Source organism: Myxine glutinosa, chromosome 1 (genome assembly GCF_964187855.1).
Source record: "Myxine glutinosa chromosome 1, kmMyxGlut1.1, whole genome shotgun sequence".
Taxonomy (NCBI): domain Eukaryota; kingdom Metazoa; phylum Chordata; class Myxini; order Myxiniformes; family Myxinidae; genus Myxine; species Myxine glutinosa.
The window spans coordinates 125260936-125282895 of record NC_136261.1 but is presented as its reverse complement, the minus strand read 5'-3'; the positions used below and the strand labels follow the sequence as shown (position 1 = coordinate 125282895).

General features: G+C 42.9%; 2 protein-coding genes across 2 annotated transcripts in view; one reads left to right on the top strand and one right to left on the bottom strand.

Annotated features, from left to right (window-relative positions):
• Positions 1-21960, bottom strand: part of LOC137428074 (protein mono-ADP-ribosyltransferase PARP12) — a 1016466-nt gene that overhangs the window by 318262 nt on the left and 676244 nt on the right. The window lies entirely within an intron of this gene.
• The window catches only part of LOC137427941 (beta-1,4-N-acetylgalactosaminyltransferase 3), a 236156-nt gene that overhangs the window by 56872 nt on the left and 157324 nt on the right, over positions 1-21960 (top strand). The window contains exons 7-10 of the mRNA XM_078770980.1: positions 1828-1990; positions 15100-15276; positions 20049-20416; positions 20662-20771. Of these exons, the coding sequence (XP_078627106.1) occupies positions 1828-1990; positions 15100-15276; positions 20049-20416; positions 20662-20771 (818 nt within the window). The remainder of the gene's footprint in view (positions 1-1827; positions 1991-15099; positions 15277-20048; positions 20417-20661; positions 20772-21960) is intronic.

Genomic DNA, 21960 nt, shown 5'->3' with positions numbered 1-21960 from the left:
GAAAGATGTGTTATTCTGTATGTCAAAGATCAATGGTGAAACCACACCAATTGTTACCAACAAACAAGTATTGTATTAAGGTCACACAAGAATAACAGTACAATAACAATATTAATCAATTGTACAACCAATATATCATTCCTATGATGGTACCATCAGTTTCGTACAATATAACTCACTGTGCTCCAAGTGAGCAAAAATAACATTCCCAATGTCTCTGTCACAGCCCCAAACCAAAGTCGATCCATGCTCCACCGATCGCCAGAACGATGCTGCATCGAGACCAGATTCCCGCCGGGTCGACAGCCACACTGCCAAAGATAGGCAAAAGCGTCCTCAAGAGGTGGCCGGGAAACCACACTCCCGGGCATGGACGTTCAACGGCTCCCAATCGGTGAACCGCAAACTCACACTCAAAATCCACGCCACACACACACACCAGGGCACGTCTGGACGCGATGAAATGGCCGAAGCGAGGCGAAAAACCCGGAGTGACGCGAAAATCCAGCGCGAGGCAAAATGGCCAACGGTCCGCCCCCGAGACACAACAGCACTCCAATGACTCTCCCCGGAATCAACCGCAAAACCCGTCACGCAGGTCCACCCGCCACAGCGACAACAACTCTGCTGCAGGAATCCCCCTCACAGGAAACCCCAAAGTTCGCTAGTGACCCCCGTTCGCCAGCGCCCGCTCAAAACCTCAATGCAGCCCAGCTCCTTCTCCGACCCCACTCGCCCCGCCCCCCTTCCTCTTTTTTTCTTCCTCCTCTTCGTCCGGCTCCCGATCCGGTCTCCGGTTTCTTTTAAAACACTCACCTTTTCCACCCCTTGAAAACAGCAATCTGCATTTCACTTAAACGACAACAATAATCGTACACGCAACCAAAAATGCTTACAGTGGATGAGAACCACAACAACGGAAGTGACGAATCCGTAACACTTAGCAGAGGTTATGTCATAGACGAGGTCTTGCCCAATGGATCCAATAAGCCTTTGGATTCGGTCCGATACAGGAGCTGAGGAGTCAGATTCGCCTGCAATGAGCATTCTCAAGAATGTTTTCAAAGAGCATGGAATGAAGGTAAACCTCCCAAAGGACAGTGAAAGCTGGGCCAGTGAAAGGTTGTCAGGATAGACCAGCAATTTGCCCATCTCATCTGGTATCATATGTATACTCTCCCCAAACACCCCCTTGATCTTTCTATGGATGTGCTTTTTAGTGGACGTTTTAACCTCACCTAGGCCTACACCAGATTCTACAAACAAATCAAGCAGGTATTTGCATAACTCAGTCATTCTTATCACTTGAGGCTTCTCAAATATAACATCCCTAATGAACCTGAACAGTCCACTATAACAATGTTCTTCAGTCCGAGCATACTCCTCGTCTAGGTCTGGGTGGAATGCCACCGGATCACCACTAGTTTCAGAGTTGGTCTTGGAGCTTGTCTGTTTGGTATACCTACGATAGCAAGACCGGTGGTAGTGGTCCTCTGCTGCAACTAGGTCTCGGGACGTAATCACCATCATTCTTGGATCACTTTGGTTCACTGCTGCCTGCCTAACCGTCTGATCTGAACGTAGATCGACACATTGGACCAAGGGCTCTCTTGTTTTGCTGCTTGTGAGATACTTGCTGCTTTTCAGGCAGAAGATGCAGACTGGTTCATACACGCGTGATGATGACGAGGTTAGATCTGCTGATGATTTTCTCCGGTTCAGTTCTTTCCGTCCCGGCTCATCCAGCTTCTCTGCGGATGCCGCTTTTTCAATAGCATCCAGGTCACGTTTCTTAACGAATTGATTCCTGCATCCCCTGTGATACAGGACTTGTGGGATCTCATCATCTCTGGCAGTGGCAGCAATCCTAAGAATGCCAGCATAATTCCGGATCTCAGCTGCTTTCTGAAGCCGTTCCCACGATGCACGATCTTGGGCCGAATTCAGCTCGAGGTCTGTGTCCTCGCACTCAAAGATGCAAGAGGAACGGGTCAACTTGCGTGGCAGTAAGGGTACTTGGTCTAGATATCCAGTGCCCTCCATTATTGCCTGAAACTGAAAAAAAATGCGAATTAAATATCAGCATATTGACATCATTCATTTTGGATGTTTTTCGGGCTAAAAATGGGAATTTTTTATTGGGACATTGGGTTGGGTTCCTTAAAAATGGGAACGGGAAATGGGAATTTTAGACCGTTATGTACCATGGCTCAGATACAAATAAAATCCACACTTTTAGGCATAAAATGGACTTGGACTCTTATTAACTTCTATTTGAGCCCATTTTGGCTGAGAAATTCCCATTGGTAGGGTAACTGTGGTGATATTTTGGACGGATGGCCAGATTTTAAGCAGGGGTCAAATTTCGTGACCTTTTGACCTCTATTGACCTACTTAATTAGCATATTGGCAAATCATAGATATGGGTATGTAGAACTTAAAATTTCCAACATTTTGAGTGGTTATTTGTAGCAATTGGACCATTAGTTCAAACGATATCGCAATTTATATTTCCCCCACCCCATAATTTCGGGTCCTGGATCAGGCCCAGTCCTCCATCTTTAAGAGGTGATTACTAGCACAAAGCTACCGTTCCAAGCTTGGCTTCAAAGTTTTTTTTTAATCTATGGGTATATGCCTTTCAAGAAAACACAGTGAGATTTTGCCACCCCAGGTGGTACCAATCCATGAAATTCTGGGGTCTAGCCCATGGACTATATGTTATTACGACGGTACGGCGGTTGACTCTCCACACACCGCCATTTTTGATTTATATTCCGTTCAGGCCGAACATATCGTCGAACCTGTCATATATCACAATCGCCATGCTCTACCTTCACGTTTTTCATTCAGTGTGAAACACAAACAAACCGATTGTTAAAATGACCTTCAAATATCGAAAGCATCGGCGTTACGTCTCTTCCAACAAAACGGTACGTACCCAACTATTGTGGGATACATAGATTAAAGTAGGTCTTTGCTCCGCTCTGGAAGTAAAACTTACCTCACAGATGTCTGGATTCCTCCAAATTTCTTTGTTTAATATTATCAACAGCATTAGCGACTGTTTAAAAAGCTAATCATGTGTTTTTGTGGTTTATAATATTTTACAAGCCCGACTATGCCGCTGTTAGACTTTGTCTTGTTCTACACACACACACACACACACATATATATATAATATATATGTATTTTTTTTATTGACATATATATATATATATATTTTTTTTTTCTTTTTTTTTTAATTAAAATATAATTTTTATTTATTTGTTTATTTATACTACATATATTTTTATTTCTTCTACATATATTTTTCTACATATTCATCTTGGTTATTGAAATGTAAAATCTTCACGCCCCATTTTAAGACGTGGGTGGAGGCTGTGTTCTTGAGGATGACTTGCATTCCCTGTGTTTTTTTTTAACCACGGTCAATGGAACCACCTGTCAGGTTTGGAACTCCATTTTCTGAACTTACAGCTTGATGAAACGTGTCTTTTGTTCGAAATGTTGTCATGCCGAATGTTTCCATGGAATAATGTGATATGAAAGAATTCACTTTACTCAAAGAATTCACTCACAAGAAGAGAAAAATTTCGGAGCCACCTAGGCGGGCGTTCCATTCATCATCCATGATAAGCAGCATGACAGGTCATTTAATGCCTGAAAGGTCTGAATAGCAAGAAGGTAAAAAAAGCTCTGCAAGTGAAAACCTGAGATGCGTTGCTCAACGCTATATTAAGCAACGTTGTTTGCATAGGTTGACAGGTGTGGCTTTATATATTAGCATATAAAAACCAAAAACGATCACCAAACAATAGCGCTATAATTCCATTATCTTTGACTTGAATTGAATATTTGCTTTTTAGGTCGTTTGTTTTTTTTTCTTCCAAAATTTGGTGCTTCTTTCTCAAATTGTAAAATTGGTGGACATTGGAGAAGATGATTTGACCCACCATAATTTTCACATATTTTCCCCCTCTTACTGATTGTAGTGCTAATTATATCTCACTCGCAGAGTACCTGCCCTACCTGCCATATGGACGATCTTGTTTCAAGCATGCAACACGTTCTGCTGACACATGCCTTTATTTGGGTGGTGTATAGGCAACTGACAGCTGCCTCAATCACTCTTAAAAAAAACTAGATGGTATTCATAGAATACTTACCCTGTGCAGTCAACTTGTTGTGAGCCAACTCTTCTGTTTTTGAACATTTTTTTCTTTGATCCAATATGGCTGCCAGACCACGTGAGCGATGACATCATAAATTTATATTCTCTAATATAATTGTTGCATAGATCACGCCCAATACATTTCAAACTGATCAGACTAAGCGTTGTCCATGTCGAATTATGATGTCATAATTATGGCACCAATGACGTCATTGTTAACAACACCTATGCCCCATATGGAGTTCTTTACAATGAGCCATGTTTCAATTTTTCCATGCAGTGGTTTTGGAGAAATAGAGATGCAACATTTTTCGGTTTTTCCAAGATGGCGCCTGTACCACATGACCTATGACGTCATGATTATCAGTAAAATATTCTACATGAGGAGGCGCTCCTATGGTGAAAATTTCGTGCCCATCAGACCAACAATTGCTGAGAAAAAAAAATTCACAATGATCCGATGTGTTGTACTTGTCGAATTATGACGTCATAACGAAGGAACAGATGACATCATCATTAACATATCTTATTCCCCAAGGGGAGTACTTGACAATGAGCCATGTTTCAATTTTTTCCATGGAGCGGTTTTGGAGATAAAGAGGTGCAACTTTTTTCGATTTTTTCCAAGATGGCGTCTGTACCACGTGACCTATGACGTTATAATTATCATTTTAAAAAATTCCACAGGAGGAGCTGCACATATTCTGAAAATGTTGTGTCCATCGGTCTAACAGTTGCAGAGGAATGTTTGTTTTATTCATACAGATGAGATCAAACGTTGTACTTGTCAAATTATGACGTCATAATTAAGGCACTGATGACATCATCATCAACATATCTTATTCCCCATGGGGAGTGCTTGACAATGAGCCATGTTTCAATTTTTTCCATTGAGTGGTTTGGGAGATATAGAGGTGTAACCTTTTTCCAACATGGCGTCCGTACCACGTGAACTATGACGTCATAACCATGAATAAAAAAATTATACAGGCGGAGGCGCTTCTATGGTAAAATTTCGTGTGAATCGGATCAACGGTTGCCGAGAAAATGAATTTTTAAAATGCAGACACGTACGGCACACGTATGGAACTGAATGCTTAACCCCACTTTTCGCTTAGCGAGCGCAGGGTATAAACCCGGGTTGCGTGCATGAAGCAAAAAGATGCCGACTGCTTATAATTCAAAACACCTCACTGCACTAGAAAATGTGGGGACAGGAATGCTGGACTGCAAACGAAGTGGAATGCAATACCATCTCCCACCTGGAGGCGGTGCTACACAATACACATTTACATGGAGAATTGGCGTCTCCTCCCCCCCAAGCACCCCAAGACCACCGGCAAAGATAAAAACACCCCTCCATACTAATTAGGGTCATGCTTATCCTATGCAACAAGTCTGGATGAAATCGGCGAAGAACTGTAGGAAGAGTAGTGCGACAAATACACACACGACAGCTAATCCCAAGCATGGGTTTTGCTTGTGTACCAGCATGCAATGGCTTACTTTTACAAAATATCCCATAAGATTGTTAACATGCACAACCTCAATGAAGTTGAGACAATCTGCTTTATATCCTCATGAAAAGAAAAATGTGCTCCAAAATGCAGCATTTCAGCTGGCACAGTACCAACATTTGAGAACAGCATTTTCTTTTGTGAAATACTGTCGGAACCCTACATTCACGGGGGATATAGTGCCTTCAGAAAGTATTCAACCCCTTGACTTTTTCACATTTTGCTGTGTTACAGCCTGAATTGAAAATGGATTCAATTGAGATTTTTTTTTTAGTCATTGATCTACCCATAACGTCAAAGTGGAATTATATTTTTAGACATTTTTGCAAAATAATTAACAATGAAAAGCTGAAATGTCTTGATTCGATAAGTTCACCCACCTTGGGATGATATTCCAAATTTCCTTTCATCATCCTTGAGATGTCTCTACAACTTGAGTGGAGTCCATATGTGGCCAATTCAATTGATTGGACATGATTTAGAAAGAAATACACCTTTGAAGAGCAGGGCTCTTGCTTGAGACGGACGAAGTGACGGGCAAGACACAAACTCGTCCGAGAAGATGTTTATTGTAAAAACCAACTCGGGAACTCTGTAAAGCCCGTTTATCGGGCTGTATATATATCACAACCAGAAAGCACAACCGAAACCGAAAGCCACGCCTCTCAGGCGAGGCGCGCTTTGGTGGTCATGTGACCGACAGGTGCAAAGGATTATAACTGCACGCGCGGCACGCTTTGGTGGTCACGTGACCGGCCACCCCGGCGCCGTGGCTTGCCCGCCGGTTACGTCACCGGCTGGAGCAAGGAGATTCTGTTGTTGGTCTCGCTTGGGGGACCCATGGGTCGCTACACACGCCCCCCCAGAATGGACTTGATCCAGGAAGGTCAACCTGAGGGGGGTCCGGATGACCCGACCAAAACGACCCCTGGCCAGTCGCGGGGGGGGGGGGGGGGGAGGGGCCGGTGTGGTGGCGGGTGGTCGGACGGGGGGCGGCCGAGAGGCCGGGCAAGTCCTCGGGGGAGGCTGCCGAGGTTCCTCGCGGGCCTCCCGAGGTTGCAGTTCGCGGGTGCAGTGCCGAGAAGGCTCGAGCGGTGCACGGGAAAAGCGGATGAGCCAACCGAGGGGCTGGTCAAGGCCTCAGGGGAGGCTGCCGAGGTTCCTCGCGGGCCTCCCGAGGTTGCAGTTCGCAGGTGCAGTGCCGAGAAGGCTCGAGCGGTGCACTCGAAAAGCGGATGAGCCAACCGAGGGGCTGGTCAAGGCCTCAGGGGAGGCTGCTGAGGTTCCTCGCGGGCCTCCCAAGGCTGCAGGGTCGGAGAAGTAGTTGCGGTTGTAGTTGTGCGAGGGTGACGAAGCGGCCGTGCCATGAACGTCAGCGCGCGCGAAGGCGACGAAACAGCCGTGCCGCGAATGTCAGTGCGCGCGAAGGTGACGAAGCAGCCGTGCCGCCAACATCAGTGCGCGCGAAGGTGACGAAGCAGCCGTGCCTTCGGAGGGTCTCAGAATAGGTTCGCCCCTCCGGTCGTAGAGGAGGAGCCGAGCACGGTGCGCGAACCTCATAGTCATGGCCGTCGTCGTTACCGAAACTCCAGCATGTCGAAACCGCGGCCGAAACTGCGCCCGAAGCCGTGCGGGAGAAGCTGGCATCACCAGCCTAGGTGGCTTCCCTGGCTAGGGCGCGCTCGCCGTGTCCGTTCGCAGCCCCCGAATCCGTTCGGAGGCAGTCGGGGTCACCAGTGAAGAGCAGGGCTCTTGCTTGAGACGGACGAAGTGACGGGCAAGACACAAACTCGTCCGAGAAGATGTTTATTGTAAAAACCAACTCGGGAACTCTGTAAAGCCCGTTTATCGGGCTGCATATATATCACAACCAGAAAGCACAACCGAAACCGAAAGCCACGCCTCTCAGGCGAGGCGCGCTTTGGTGGTCACGTGACCGACAGGTGCAAAGGATTATAACCGCACGCGCGGCACGCTTTGGTGGTCACGTGACCGGCCACCCCGGCGCCGTGGCTTGCCCGCCGGTTACATCACCGGCTGGAGCAAGGAGATTCTGTTGTTGGTCTCGCTTGGGGGACCTATGGGTCGCTACACCTTTCTATATTTAAGGTCCCACATAGACAGTGCATGTCATACCAGAAACTTTACCATGAGGTCCAAGGAACTGTCCGTAGAACTCCGAGATATAATTGTAAGGAGAAATACATCTGGGGAAGGGTATAAAACAATTTGTAGAGTGTTGAAAGTTCCCAAGAGCACAGTGAGCTCCACATTAGGAAATTGAAAGACTATGGAACGACCCAAACTCTTCCTAGAGCTGGCCAAACTGAGCAACCGGGCAAGAAGGACCTTGGTTAGGACGGTGACCAAGAACCGAATGACCACTCTGACAGAACTACAGAGTTCCTTCACTGAGATGGGAGAACTTTCCGGAAGTACAACAGACTCTGCAGCACTTCACAAATCTAGGCTTTATTGTAGAGTAGTCAGATGGAAGCCACTCCAGAGAAAGAGGCACCTGACAGCATGCCTGAAGTTTGCATGAAGGCATTTGAAAGACTGAGAGCATGAAGCAAAATATTTTGTGGTCTGATGAGACAAAAATTGCAATGTTTGGCCTGAATGCAAAGTGCTACGTCTGGCAGAAGCCGAGCACAGCTCATCACACTCATCTACCACAACACCATCCCTACCGTCATCTTGCTTTGGGAAGCTTTTCAGTGGTAGGGACTGGGAGACTTACAAGGATAGAGCGAACAATGAGTGGAGACAAATACAAGTAAATCCATGAGTAGAACCTGCTTCAGAGTGCAAAAGACCTTCGACTGCGGCGAAGATTTACATTCCAACAGGCCAATGACCCAAGCTGAAGGTTGCTCCATCACAACAGCCAGAGAGATTTGGGCTGTTTCAATAATAGAAGAGCCCAGAGTCAGAGGAGGTAGGGGATAGTTTGCGTGGAAGGTAAATCATTACCTCGTCGAGGAAAAGGATGTACCAGTTGTAGAAATATGGGCAGGAACTTTGCAGATCGGGTCAAACTCACAGGTTCACAAAAGTATTCAATAGGATACCACGACCAATTCTTACAGAGGTTTTAGAAAGTAATGAGGAGGAAAAGAAGAAATAAGGGATGAAGGGGTGAAGGCATGAGTTGGGGGGTGCTGGGAGGGTTTGAAAAAAAAAGTCTGCTAAAAATGTGTTTTAAAGAGGGTTTTTAGGTTGAGAAGAAAATAAATAAGTATGGACGAGGGAAAGTGCGAGGCGAGAAAGTCCAGGAGAGAAGAGAGATAATGTGCCAGACCTAAGTTTAAATGATCACCCAGTTTGTCTGAAGCTGAGGCAAACTCAATCTTTAAATCAATATGACATGACCAACTTCCATGGATAAGAAGACATGAGAATGAAGTCACAATACCATTCACAACAAAGGGAACAAAGGACAACAATGAGGCAAGATAGATAGGTTCGGTATCCTCGGTCTTCAAGAAGTTTTGATGTAGCTGGGGAAACGGCACTTACAAAGAAGCCGGAACCAGAAGCCCTTGGTCAGGTGGAATTGTGAATTGTGGGATCCCAACGGGATGGCCAAATTGGAAAATCCGAATGGGATTACAGGTTCCAATCCCATATACTGGGTTAATTTGTCAATTGTCAACTAATTTCCTTGTTATTCATATAAAAGTACATTGATCTTGCACACTTGTCAATAATGTGATATATATTTAAAAGCTCCTGCATGAGCTTCAGACACTCAGAAAAACACATCAGCTATGCTATAAGTTCTTCTTCTGTCGGATGCAGCACAAGGCTGTGGGGAAGCATCATTGGCTGCAGGCATGGTGATAGCTCATCTACTCTTTGCGAAGGACACCGTATAGGATCTTTAATAACCAAACAACTACACCAACTAATGCCAGCAGATAGGAGGCCCAGTTTAATTCCCATCAGAGGGAAGGCACATATATTTGATGAATCACCATGCCTGTGAAACCCTGGGATGAGACTTGTGCAAGGCAGTCGCTGCTATGTCGGGATATCGAACCTAGGCTAAACGGCTTAGAGGTGAGTGCACGTACCGCTAGGCCATCATGTTAGCCCATGCTATGGGTGAATCAGGAATGTTGATGGCTTCTTTTTGATGATTTATTCTCAAAGTACATGTATTCCATGATCATGCTCCTTTTAATTCAAAATGACCTTTCATATTTTGTTTGTTCACCCCAGTGGAAGCAATTATCTTCAGGGGGACCCTTCTTCATTATTGACTCTCGACACATCTCTTTATACGTTGGTAAGAGCACACAAAACATTCCTTTGCTTCACCGATAGATCAATCAGTTTGAGCATCATTTTTTGGCTAAAGGTTCTTTAGTTGAGCACAATTTGTGATTTTTTTTCAGCATGACAGGCTGACATGTATGATTGCATGTAAGAATACTTAGCAAAATAATGCTTGGCTGACATGTATGACAGGCTGACTCAATGCGGTGTTTTTGTTGGCTAGTCGGTTTACTATGGTGTACCTTGTACAACTGAACTTTGCTCGGTTTGTCTTCCACTGGGTAATGCATTGTTGTTGAAAAGATATTCACTTGACAAATTGGCAACTATGGAATCTGTAAGAATGCTTGGCAAAAAGAAAACTTGTTTATCCAGAGCCCAAAAGGTGTGGGAGTATACCTTTTTTTTAAAGATCCTGTTGGATTTTTAACATGAGCAAGCAAGTTTGAGCAGAGTGAACGTACGACTTAGCATCCCTCTGAAGGTCGTCATGCCTCATGTGCACCTGAATGTAGTTTGGCTACCTTCCACCACACCAGCGATCAAACAAAAGATCAAACAAGTACAGATACATTCAAAGTACACCGCCCCCATGCCAAATAATTAAATATCCTACAGCGCAGCATTGCCGGGGCACCGCCGGCGCCCGGCAATACCGCAGTGCAGCTCATAGAGGCTGCATTGGGAGGGAGAGGTGTACAATAATTGATTGATTCATTGTATAATTAAAATCAATAAAAGATTACCATAAAATATTTTCTTAATCAATTGGCTAATAGCATAACTAAACCACTAGTGCTTCATCCGAAGATGTATCTTTTAGAAATTTAATTAAATAAGTCATTAATAAAAAATTAAACAATTAATTGATTAATCAATAAATAACTAATTGATTAAATGATTAATCAATAAATCAAAAATATCCTTGATAGCCACATCACTTGGTCACTGTCATGTCCAAATATTAGCTTCCTAGCTCAAAAGGTGCCTGAGATATTGGCCAAATGAGAAAGAAAATAAATAAATGATTAATAATGAAAATAAATAAATAATAATCAGAAAAAAATTAAATAGTTAATCAATTGGCTAATATAATACATAAACCACGACCATTTCATCCGAATCTGTAACTTAAAAAAATTAATTAATTAAGTCATTCATCGAATAATTAAATAATTAATCGATTAATTAATTAATCAATAAATAAAAAAATACCTTTTACAGCCAAATCACTTGGTCATTGTCATGTCCACATATCAGCTTCCTAGCTCAAAAGGTGCCTGAGATATTGCCCAGATGAGAAAGAAAATAAAGAAATAATAAATAATGAAAATAAATAAATAATAATCATAAAAATTAAATAATTAAACAATTCGCTAATAGAACACATAAACCACCACCATTTCATCAGAATCTGTAACTTAAAAAAACAATTTTTTAGTCATTAATCGAATAATTAAGTAATTAATCGATTAATTGATTACTTGATTAATCAATAAATCAAAAATATATTTTACTGCCAAATCCCTTGGTCATTGGCATGTCCAAATATCATCTTCCTAACTCAAAAGGTGCCTGAGATAATGGCCAGAAGAGAAAGGAAATGTCTAGGTACTTAATTAATCGCTAATAATTAAATAACTCATCAATTAATTGATTCATCAAAAAAAAAAAAAGTTTTTGACAAAGTACTTGCTCACTACTGTGCCGAAATTTCAGCTTCCTAGCTCATAGGATGGCTGAGATATCGCCCGGACAAACAAACAAACAAACAAAGCAAACAAGAAAACAAACAAACAAACAACCAGAGTGAAAACTGAGTACTCCCTTTCAGCGTGCGTCATTGCCGAGCCCCTTCGGTGCCCGGCAATGACGTTTTGCAGCGCCTGGAGATGGTATACGAAAGGAGCGGTGTACAACAGCTCAGCAGCAAGAATCCTACCAAACTGAGCTATCATGCTCCAGATTTTGGCATTTATAGATTTTTTCAGATTTCCAAATACAACTGAGCTGAAATTTGTATAGAAAATTGGCACGTCAGCCCTTGTGGCGAGAGTTTCATGAACCTGATCATAAAGGAAAATGGCAAACACATTGCGAGTAAGAGTACACACACTAGATGGCTTTTGCTTATTTACAAGTCTGGATATGTCTGCATTACTGAGTGGTAGGGTACACACCCAAAAAGCTTTCGGATCTACATTCGATCCCTGATGGAAAAAGATGTAATGCTTTTCAGGTAGGGTTCGCAGGTGATGTTCCACCATCGAGCATCCTTGAGTTCTTATCGCTCATCCGCCTGTTCGTTCTGCTCGGATCGCTCCAATACATTTTGCAAAAAAGGCCCATTGGGAGTTAAATTAAATTTCTAAATTCTTTCCTTCTGGTATGTAGTGTTACTTTAGGCCAGCCTGTAGTGGTATATTGTATATGTGAAGAAAGAAAAACCAGTGAGTGACTTACACTCGAAAATTCTGGGGCTGCAAGTGCAGTCACTCAATTCCTTTTAATCCTGGACGTGAGTTGTTCTCAATTGGTAAATGTGCTCCTCATTCCTCTATTTACAGCACACAACCAGATCAGTTCGTGCATGACCTGGCATAAAAAAATGACATTAACTAAACTGTAAAACTTTGCGTGGATATTTTGCAACAATTTTTATTGAACAGCCATCCTTTTAAGTATGTCATTTCATATATTATAGGTCATGGATTTACTGATTAACCCTTGTATGACACAATCGTTTGGTGCAGGATACACATCCATTGCCCAAACATAATAATACACTAAATACATTTGCTTTGCTTCGACATAATAACAGAGCTATTAAAATTGATACTACAACAGCACTCGGCAGAGTGCATACAGTTTACGTTTTGGATCCCACTGATAGATCTGCATCAGGATCTTCCCCAAAATATAAATAATTACTCCCGCTAGGGAGTAATGCATTCACTCGTGTCCGTGTGTGTGTGTGTTCGTGTGTTTGTGAACAAGATATCTGGAAAAGTTCTGAACGGATTTGGATGAAAGTTGGTGGGATGATTGCCCTTGGGATAAGGAAGAATTGATTAGTTTTTGGTGAAGCTCAGGATATTATTCCCGATGGAGGAATTTTTTTACCATTGGAAGATAGGGCTCATTTTTTTTAAACATTATCTTCTATATATTCTATATTTAACATTGTGATATGAAAATAGTTTTCATATTTGTTGTAAATGTAGTTTAAACTCGTGGCTATGCGTTAGAGTGGCGTATTTTTTTTAGCAGCGTCGTCTTCAATGTTCATTTTTTTTTTTTCTAATAAAGACATATTCTGTAATTTTAAAACCACCAAAGTGTGTATTCGGTTTCCCCATTTAATAAAATGTATCGTTTGATACGTATAATGCTTTAAAACTGTTTTTATTTTTTTTAACCTCAGAAGAGATATCAACATTTAGCTAAGCGAATGTCATTCGCGGTATCAGTATTTGATGAACTTATAAAGACTTAGTTCCAGATTTGTCAATGGCTGAGATATATTAAAAAATGAATAAAACAGATTTGGCAAAATTCCAACTTTTTTTTTAAAAGATCGCATATACACCCAGGATTGTGAGAGGCTGAAGAAGAAGAAACCTCGCATGGGCTTCCCAGACCAAATAAATAATTTTGGTTCTGGCTCTGCGACTTTCAGGTTTATTACTCCCGCCAGGGAGTAACGCATTCGATCGTGTCCGTCCGTGTGTGTGTGTTCGTATGTTCGTGTGTTTGTGAACAAGATATCTGGAAAAGTTCTGAACGGATTTGGATGAAAGTTGGTGGGATGATTGCCCTTGGGAGAAGGAAGAATTGATTAGTTTTTGGTGAAGCTCAGGATATTATTCCGGATCCAGGAATTTTTTTGGGAATTCTTTTTGGGAAAGATTTTTTCTGTTTTACTGCATTAAAGCTTTTATTCTTATTCTTAAATGATGTTTTTCTCCTCTAATTCCGAGATATATCAAAATTAATTCTCTGACAGTTAGGGCTTACTTTCTTTTTCATTTATTGTTTTGGGGAGAGGGGATGTTAAACAAAACGTATTATTCCAACTAAACCCACGGCGGGAGTATGCGCTCTACTGAGTGGCGTTCTAGTTCGTCCTTGTAGCACACCCAACCTGTCCTACATGTTTCATCCAAATCCGTCCATAACTTATTGAGATATCATGCTATATATCGTTTTTAGCCCAATCCCTCAACGGTGAAAAATCACTTTAAAAAATTACCGGTTCTGGATGCAGATTCTTTGGTGGCAAAGGTAATAATTTTATCAACACTAACTTTTAAACTCAACATAACTACATTCTTGCGATTTACTCAAACCTTATCTATTGTCATGTTGTGTGAATGAGTCACAATTAATCGCTTTAATTTTTCCATCTTTCAAAAATTAGGCCCTTAGAAAGTAATGAGTAGGAGACAGGGGTTTGAAATGGCTTCTGTGTGTGTGTTTGTGTGTCAGCGTGTCTCTTTGTCCATCCAGGGCATAACTTTTTTTTACCATTTGAGGTTTTGTCATGAATGTCCCAGAGACAAACCTTTATTATGAGCATATGGAGAACACTAATTAATAATTGAGTCAAAGTGTTAAAGGGCAAAGCCACAGTAAGTACAAATAGGTCTTATTAGCCAGTCTGCTGCAAGTCAGCACAAGACGGCTGGGTTTTTTCAATCACTTCCGTGTTTCTTTATTTTGTCGGTTTGCATTTTGAGTTGCTTTCCAGTTTACCATTTGTAGGTTTTTCATCAATTTTTCAACAAACCTGTATTATGAGAATATAGAGAATACTAGTAAATAAATTTAATTCTTTTTTTTAGCCATTGTTTTCATCAAGTTTAGTATGAGCACAAAGTGGATGTGGATGGGCTTTGCATTTGGAGATACTTTCTAGTTTGTATTCAGATATAGTTTCCTGACATTTAACTGCAACACTGGAATCTGATGATGTGGATAGTACGGATGATAAATATTGATATGGAGCAGTCATAAATATTCGACAGGCATCTCAGAACAAAAGAAATAATGGTTTTATACTGCCAGACGTGGGGCATCCTGGGATTTGTATGACTTACAACATCACCTCCCACTCTCACTCAGATGAGATGGGCATGATGATGGATGAGGTGGAACACATCCCCCTGACAAAGGCTACGAGACTTGATGCAGTGCCAACTCTCGATGCTGCAAATGGAACTCAGCATCCTTGGGACAAAGAGATCAACTTGAGAAAGGCAGCAACGTTGAACCACAACTCTCAGGATGATTTCTATCAGGGTGAGATGTTATGTTTTAATGAAAGTTTTGAAGCACTGGTGGTAGGGAGGCGCTATTGATAAGCATATTTATCAACCAACCCAAGTCTAAGCTTTTCGTCCTTGTCACACACCCACCCAACCTGGCCACTAAGTTTTGTTGGAATATGTCTATAACTTTTTGAGATAATGTGTTATACATCGTTTTTGGCCCTATCTCTCAATGATGAAGAATCACTTATAAAATGATTGTATCCAGATCTTCAAAAAAGTCGAAACAATTCGTCATTGTCACGGAGTCAACTGGTCCAACAAATTTCATCCAAATTTGTCCATAAGTTTTTAAGATATACTGCTCTCAGAAAAACAAACAAAAATAAAGACGAACAAGGGTGAAAACATAGCCTTCCAGAAAGGGAGTACCTGTGTCGGCCCACCAGATACGGATGACTGCCTAGTATCAGGGGAATCAAATAAATGTAATATTGTCAAGGATAGTACAGGAATCTAGATAGTAATCACCACGATGAGTGACAAGGTGAGGAAAGCATGGGATAGAGAAAGACACCGCACCGTAATATATACCACGACATATAACATATATGAAAACATATATATTGTCAGCATTGTCAGCAGGACAATACAGGTGGCGACATGATCAGGTGCTGGTGGTGGTGGTGCAGATGGTGCAACAAGAGGTGCTGAGGTCGAGAGAGAGAAGAGTGGAGAAGGAGACTGATGGGGGAGAGGTGTGGTTTGTCAAAGAGGGCCAAGTGGTAAGAGGTGGAAAGAGGAGGAGGTGGAAAGCAAGAGGGCTGTTGGATGCTTGTGATTGGCAGGTGGTGGCAGACCTAAACCCACAATTGGTATTCCCAGAGGAGATCTGTGTGACATGGTTGCGGCCTGACATTGTCATTTGGTCAGGTGCAACAAGGCAGGTCATCTTTGGGGAATTGTCTGTACCTTGGGAAGAGAACATGGAGGAGGTGCACGAGAGGAAGAGAGGAAAGTACAGTGAGCTGGAGGCAGAGTGCCTGGAGAAGGGTTGGCGAGTTTCGTGTCAGCCATTTGAGGTGGGGTGTAGAGGGTATATTGGCAATTCCTTTTCTGCATTTCTTGCTCGGCTTGGAGTGTGTGGGACAGAAAGAAGGAGGATGTGTGACAAGGTGGCCCAGGTTGCCTTGAAAGGCTCATTTTGGATATGGAGGAAGTTTATGGAGGCATGTCGAACGGTGTAGGTTGAGGTTACGGAATAGAAATGGAGGTGTGTGTGTGTGTGTGTGTGTGTGTGTGTGTGTGTGTGTGTGTGTGTGTGTGTGTGTGTGTGTGTGTGTGTGTGTTGCAGGAGTGGGTCATGAGTGGGTGTGGTTTTGCATGAATGGTTTAGCATGTTTGCATGAGTGGTGCATGTTAGTAAGGGTACGTGGTTGGTTGTGTGTTTTTTATTATTATTATTATAATATATTTTTTGTTACTATTATTATTTCTTATTTTGTGTATGTGAGTGATTGAGTGGGTGAGGGTGTATGTTTTTGCATGAATGAATTTTTGCATGAGTGTGTGTGTTTTTGTATGTTGAATGGTGTATGTTGTAAGGGTAGGTGGTTGGTTGGTGTTGTGTGTGTATGTATGTGGATGTGTGTGTGTATGAATGATCTGGTGTGTTTTGTTGGTGAGTGGTGAAGGGTATAAAGGTGGGTGTTTGAGTGTTTCCCCATGTTTGTTTGGTGCTGTGGATTTTGGATGTGGAGGTGTTGCTGTTGTCATCTGCATTCGCACTGGCTGGGGGTGGGGGTATGTACGCATCCAGGTGTAGTTGCTGCATGTGGATGTGTATGTGCCCCTGCTGGCCCACCTTAGCTGACCGTATCGAGGTTGAAGGGCCGAAACGGGATGATGCTGAGGACCTCGACTGAGGACCCGGTCAGTGCGGCACACTTGTGACCAGGTGTGTTTTGAACATATATATATATATATATATATATATATATATATATATATATACGTATATATATATATATATAGTTGCAGTTTTAGAACCCACACTTGTGTAAATATGACATTACTAAATGGTTAAAGGTAGCACCCCTAGTTAGTCCACAAGCAACACGTAGGCCACCATAGGAATCCAGTTATTTCATTAGTATGTGTTTTAGATAAGGCCATGTTTCCAATAGATGAATCTGCGTTGTGTCAATCAAATAAGAAGTAGGCCCCATTCCGTTCAGTTTGCAACCTCCCTCTCCAAGCGACGCCATTACGCCCCCTCCAGTCTGCCCATGGCCCCTCCCAAATTGTTACGCGCCTCTGCCAGCAGCGTTCGCAGCCTCGCTGGGTTTCTGTCCAAACGCCGCCATAAGCCACGCGGTGAGGCCCGGAAAAGGGGGGCGGAACGCCAAGAAAAAGGTGTGGCCACGTCATCCAGCCGTCAAAGGCGGAGCCGGTAAGCCCTTACCAGCCAACCGGGGTTGAAGGGACATCGCCGACAGGCGTGGTTTTGGGCTCGGAGCGTTTTGCTGGTGGAGTTATATAAGCGAGCGCAAAGCCCTTTCACGGGACTTGTCGGAGGTGCGCTTGTTGGAGAGAACTAATTGGGAAAGCGCTATTGAAAGAGGACTGCGCGGGGGACTTGCCAGCGAGCACATTTACCAAGAGGACTCCCAGCGGCAGCGTGCAGTACAAAGGATTTCTGGGAGAGAGCGCATTGAGAAGGACTCATGAGATATACGGCGCACTGATTAAGAGGACTTTGGAGAGGGGGCGTTTGGCACGAGGGTGCACATATTACATACGCGATAGGACACCAGCTTCTCCCCATTATATAAACTGTCCAGTCGCGTTAAACTACATGCGGAGCTGCCTGCCGGGTTTCGCCTGCTGGACCGGAGCCTGGACCCCATCGCCGGACCCTCTACCTGTTCCATCAACCATCTACAATCCCCATGTGAGTGTGTATGTTTGTCCTGGGTATTAAGGATAAGACTGTTTTAAGACTGCCCTGTGTTCTGCTTCTTCCTCTTCCTATGTTGTATATTCCTTTCGTTTCCTCTTCTTCTTTCTCTGTACATTGTTAATAAATCAATCTTTGTTCTTCCTATTTTCTGGTTTCCTCTTGTCCGATCGCATTCGTCTTTTCTCTAATTGGGTAAACGTGGCATGATTAGGAACCGCTCAGAATCGGGTTTAGTTCCTGTTAACGGCCCGAATCGCGGCTCGCTTCGCTCGGCGTGTCCACTAATGCCGTGGTTCGAGCGGGAGTTATTTCCCTGCTTCGCAGTCGGTGTTCATAATTAGGTATTTGGGACTAAATTGACCAATAACCCTACCTACTACCGACCGGAAGGAGTGTATAACTTCCAGGACTCGGGTCGGCCAGATAAAAGGACAAGGGGATTAACCCCTCCTGATAAGGGGAGAGCCGACGTCCGAGATCCGTAACAATATATATATATATATATATATATATATATATATATATATATACATATATATATATATATATATACACACACACACACATCAGTAAACGTACCTGACATTGCCAGGCATTTTCACAGGGTGTATATTTGGAAAAATTAGCTAGGGTGGTAATCTTTTTTTCTACAAAATTTATTTCACCCTTGAGAGTTATGTCATTAGATAAGCAGTAAAATTACCTTTAAATTGATGTATAAGTTGTGTTTTTACTATTTTTGGGTTTTGAATAAATAGTGATTAGCTCATTTGAGAGGTTGCATGGCTCCTTCTTCACCGATCTTATCAATGGTTGTAACTTCTAATTAGCAGTTATTTTTCATAGGTGACACCATAGTTTGGCGATCAGAGGTTCATCACCTCACCAATTATATAGGTATCTGGATTGAAATCTGAAAACATTGGGCCTTTTATAAAGTATGGTATATATGGATATATCCCCGGAGATTGTGATAAGTGGTGGCTCGTGTGTTTATAGGTTATGAATTGTGAGAAGATGACTGTTTAAAACCCCCAGGAAGGTGCATCATGGTAAACAATGTGATCCTATAAAGTTTTGGCATGATTAACCTTGGGAGCTCAGAGGAGTAGGATCACAAACAAACAAACAACCAAATAAAAAACATCTCATCTATATATACAGTCCGACCTGGATATTCGCAGGTTCCGTATATTCGTGGGTGATAAAATGTGACCTGTTTCTCTATTCGCGGAAAAGTGTTCCGCTAATTGGCTTTTCTTTTTTCCATCTGCGGCCGTGTTCCGCGAAATCGTGTTTCCTCCCCCCCCCCCCCTCCCCCTATTCGTGGCCGTGTTCTGCAAATTCATGGTTTTTCAGGGGCACAAAAAAAAACATTTTTTCTTGAGCCATTATCTTGACACATTTATAAAACCCATCTTTCACCAGCCATGTATAAAGCAGCTGGACATACGTACGCAAAAAAACATCTACGAGCCGCAAGCATGACCTGCTTATACATTCACTACTGTGTAATTTGCTTTTTCATGGCTTCTGCGGCCACAAATTTTAGCTGGACTATAATTAAGAGCTTCGCGGGATGTTCCGCCAGCTACAAAAACAAGTCAACCCCACAAATTATAGAATGCAAACGCTTTATTAAATCGATTACAGTTTGCAATTTATGGTAAAGCATCATCAGAGATCTTACACAATAAAAACACTTCGGGGGTGTTCCATCAGCTGCGTAAACAAGTCAACCCCACAAATTATAAAATGCAAATGCTTCATTAAATCGATTATTGAAATTCGCAGATAGGCTCAATACGGCATCATCCGATAACATTCCCCACAATGTCCAGGATATTCACCCCTCCCGCAGCTACCCACAATGCTCACATTTTCCCACATATACAAACTGTGTCCTGGATCTCGATCATTCTTCTCGTCCCATTGCTTTGACCTGCGTTTTGACTCTCACTCTGCTCATCATTCAATCATGGCTCCCAAGCGCAAGACCATTGCCGCAGATGTGTCGACTACCAATAGGCAGAAGAAAGTTATGAGCCTGAGCCAGAAAATGGAGCTGCTCGACCGGCTTTCAAGAGGAGAGAGTGCGGCCTCTATTGGCGGGCATTATGGCGTCAACGAATCCATCGTTCGCTACATACGGAAGAAGGAGAAGGCAATTCGTGAGAGAGTTTCAGCGAGCACTGCATTGAGCACGAAGGTGGTTACCCATGTCTGAAATGTCCATATGGAAAGAATGGAGAAGACTCTCAGAATATGTATTGAGGACAACACACAGACGAGGGACTTCATGCTGAAAACCATGATGCTGAACCGTTCCCTAAACTGCTCACCGAGAATGAGTTGGAGGCCATTCCAAAGGTTTCCGAGGAGGAGGAGGCGGGGCAGGTGAGGAAGAGGTGCCGAGGTCCAACCTCAGTCTAGTTCCTGGGCGAGTTGCTGCAGGAAATGTGGGCGCTTGTGGACAGGGTGAAAGACGCTGACCCAGTCATAGAGAGGTACCTCAAGTTCAAGAGGGGCTTGGATGATGTGCTGCTCCCGTACAAAGAGCTACAGTACATCAAAATGTTGGGCAATCTGTCAGGCAGCTCCCATTACCCATTTATTCATTGGAAAATTATCAGCCATGTATAAAGAAGCCTTGACAAAACGTGTATAAAGAAGCCATGTATAAAGAAGCCTTGAATATCCTGGACAAATCCTTGAAAAAAATCCTTGAAAAAAATCCTTGAGAAAAAATCCTTGAAAAAATCCTTGAAAAGCCTTGAAATCCTTGAAAAAATCCTTGAAAAAAAATCCTTGAAATCCCTGAAAATCCTTGAAAAAATCCTTGAAAAAAATCCTTGAAAAAATCCTTGAAAAAAGAAAAAACATCCTTGAGAAAATCCTCAAATCCTTGAGAAAAGCCTTGACAAAACGCTGATCATTTGCCATAACATTGGCACATTATCAGCGACAGCTGATCGCATCTCCACTAATTGCATCACACCCCCTGGATTTGGTTTGCATCGGTGGGAATGATGGTCTGGGTGGCAGACAGGCTTTTCGTTCTTTAAGGATCATGCTGTTTTCACCGTGTGAGAGGTAATCTGTGGCGCTGGTGCTCACCATTAAAGCCAGGAGGTGTCGTTTTCATTTAAAAGACAAATGTGGTCCTCATTGGTTTGATGTTTATGCAGTATGTCACCCTGACGAGAACAAATAAGCTCTCGTAGTGGCGGCATGGTGTTGACTCCTTTGGAGGAGGGGTCCAATCGTATGACCATGCATTCTGGCCCTTCTGGGTTATGATGTGTGTGTTTTGATTGACTATGTGCTTCGGCCTTCAGGCTGAGGTGCATGTGTATGCTTATGGGACAGTCTTGTTTGACTGTTTGCTTTGGCCATGGGGTTAGAGTCCACATCCAGGGTTGTGTTTAAATTTTTTGATTTTTTTTAGCCTTTTTTATATGAAAAAGGCACCTTCATTCGAGGGCAAATAGGCCAGAGATCCAGATTGGCGGCTGTTTGATGTTTGAACAATGTCGACCAAAGGAGGGGAAAGGGGAGGAGAGGGGAGGGTTGAGAGGGAATGGAGGAAGGAGAGTGGGGAAGGGAGAGAGGGAAGAGGCTCAAGCCTTCCTGTCTGAAGGATGAGGATGTCACGACAGAGGGTGGAGTAGTCAGCATATAGATAAATTGGATTTTCCAGAGGGTCAGACAGATCATTAATGAAGATCAGGAATAGGACTGGGACCAGAACGC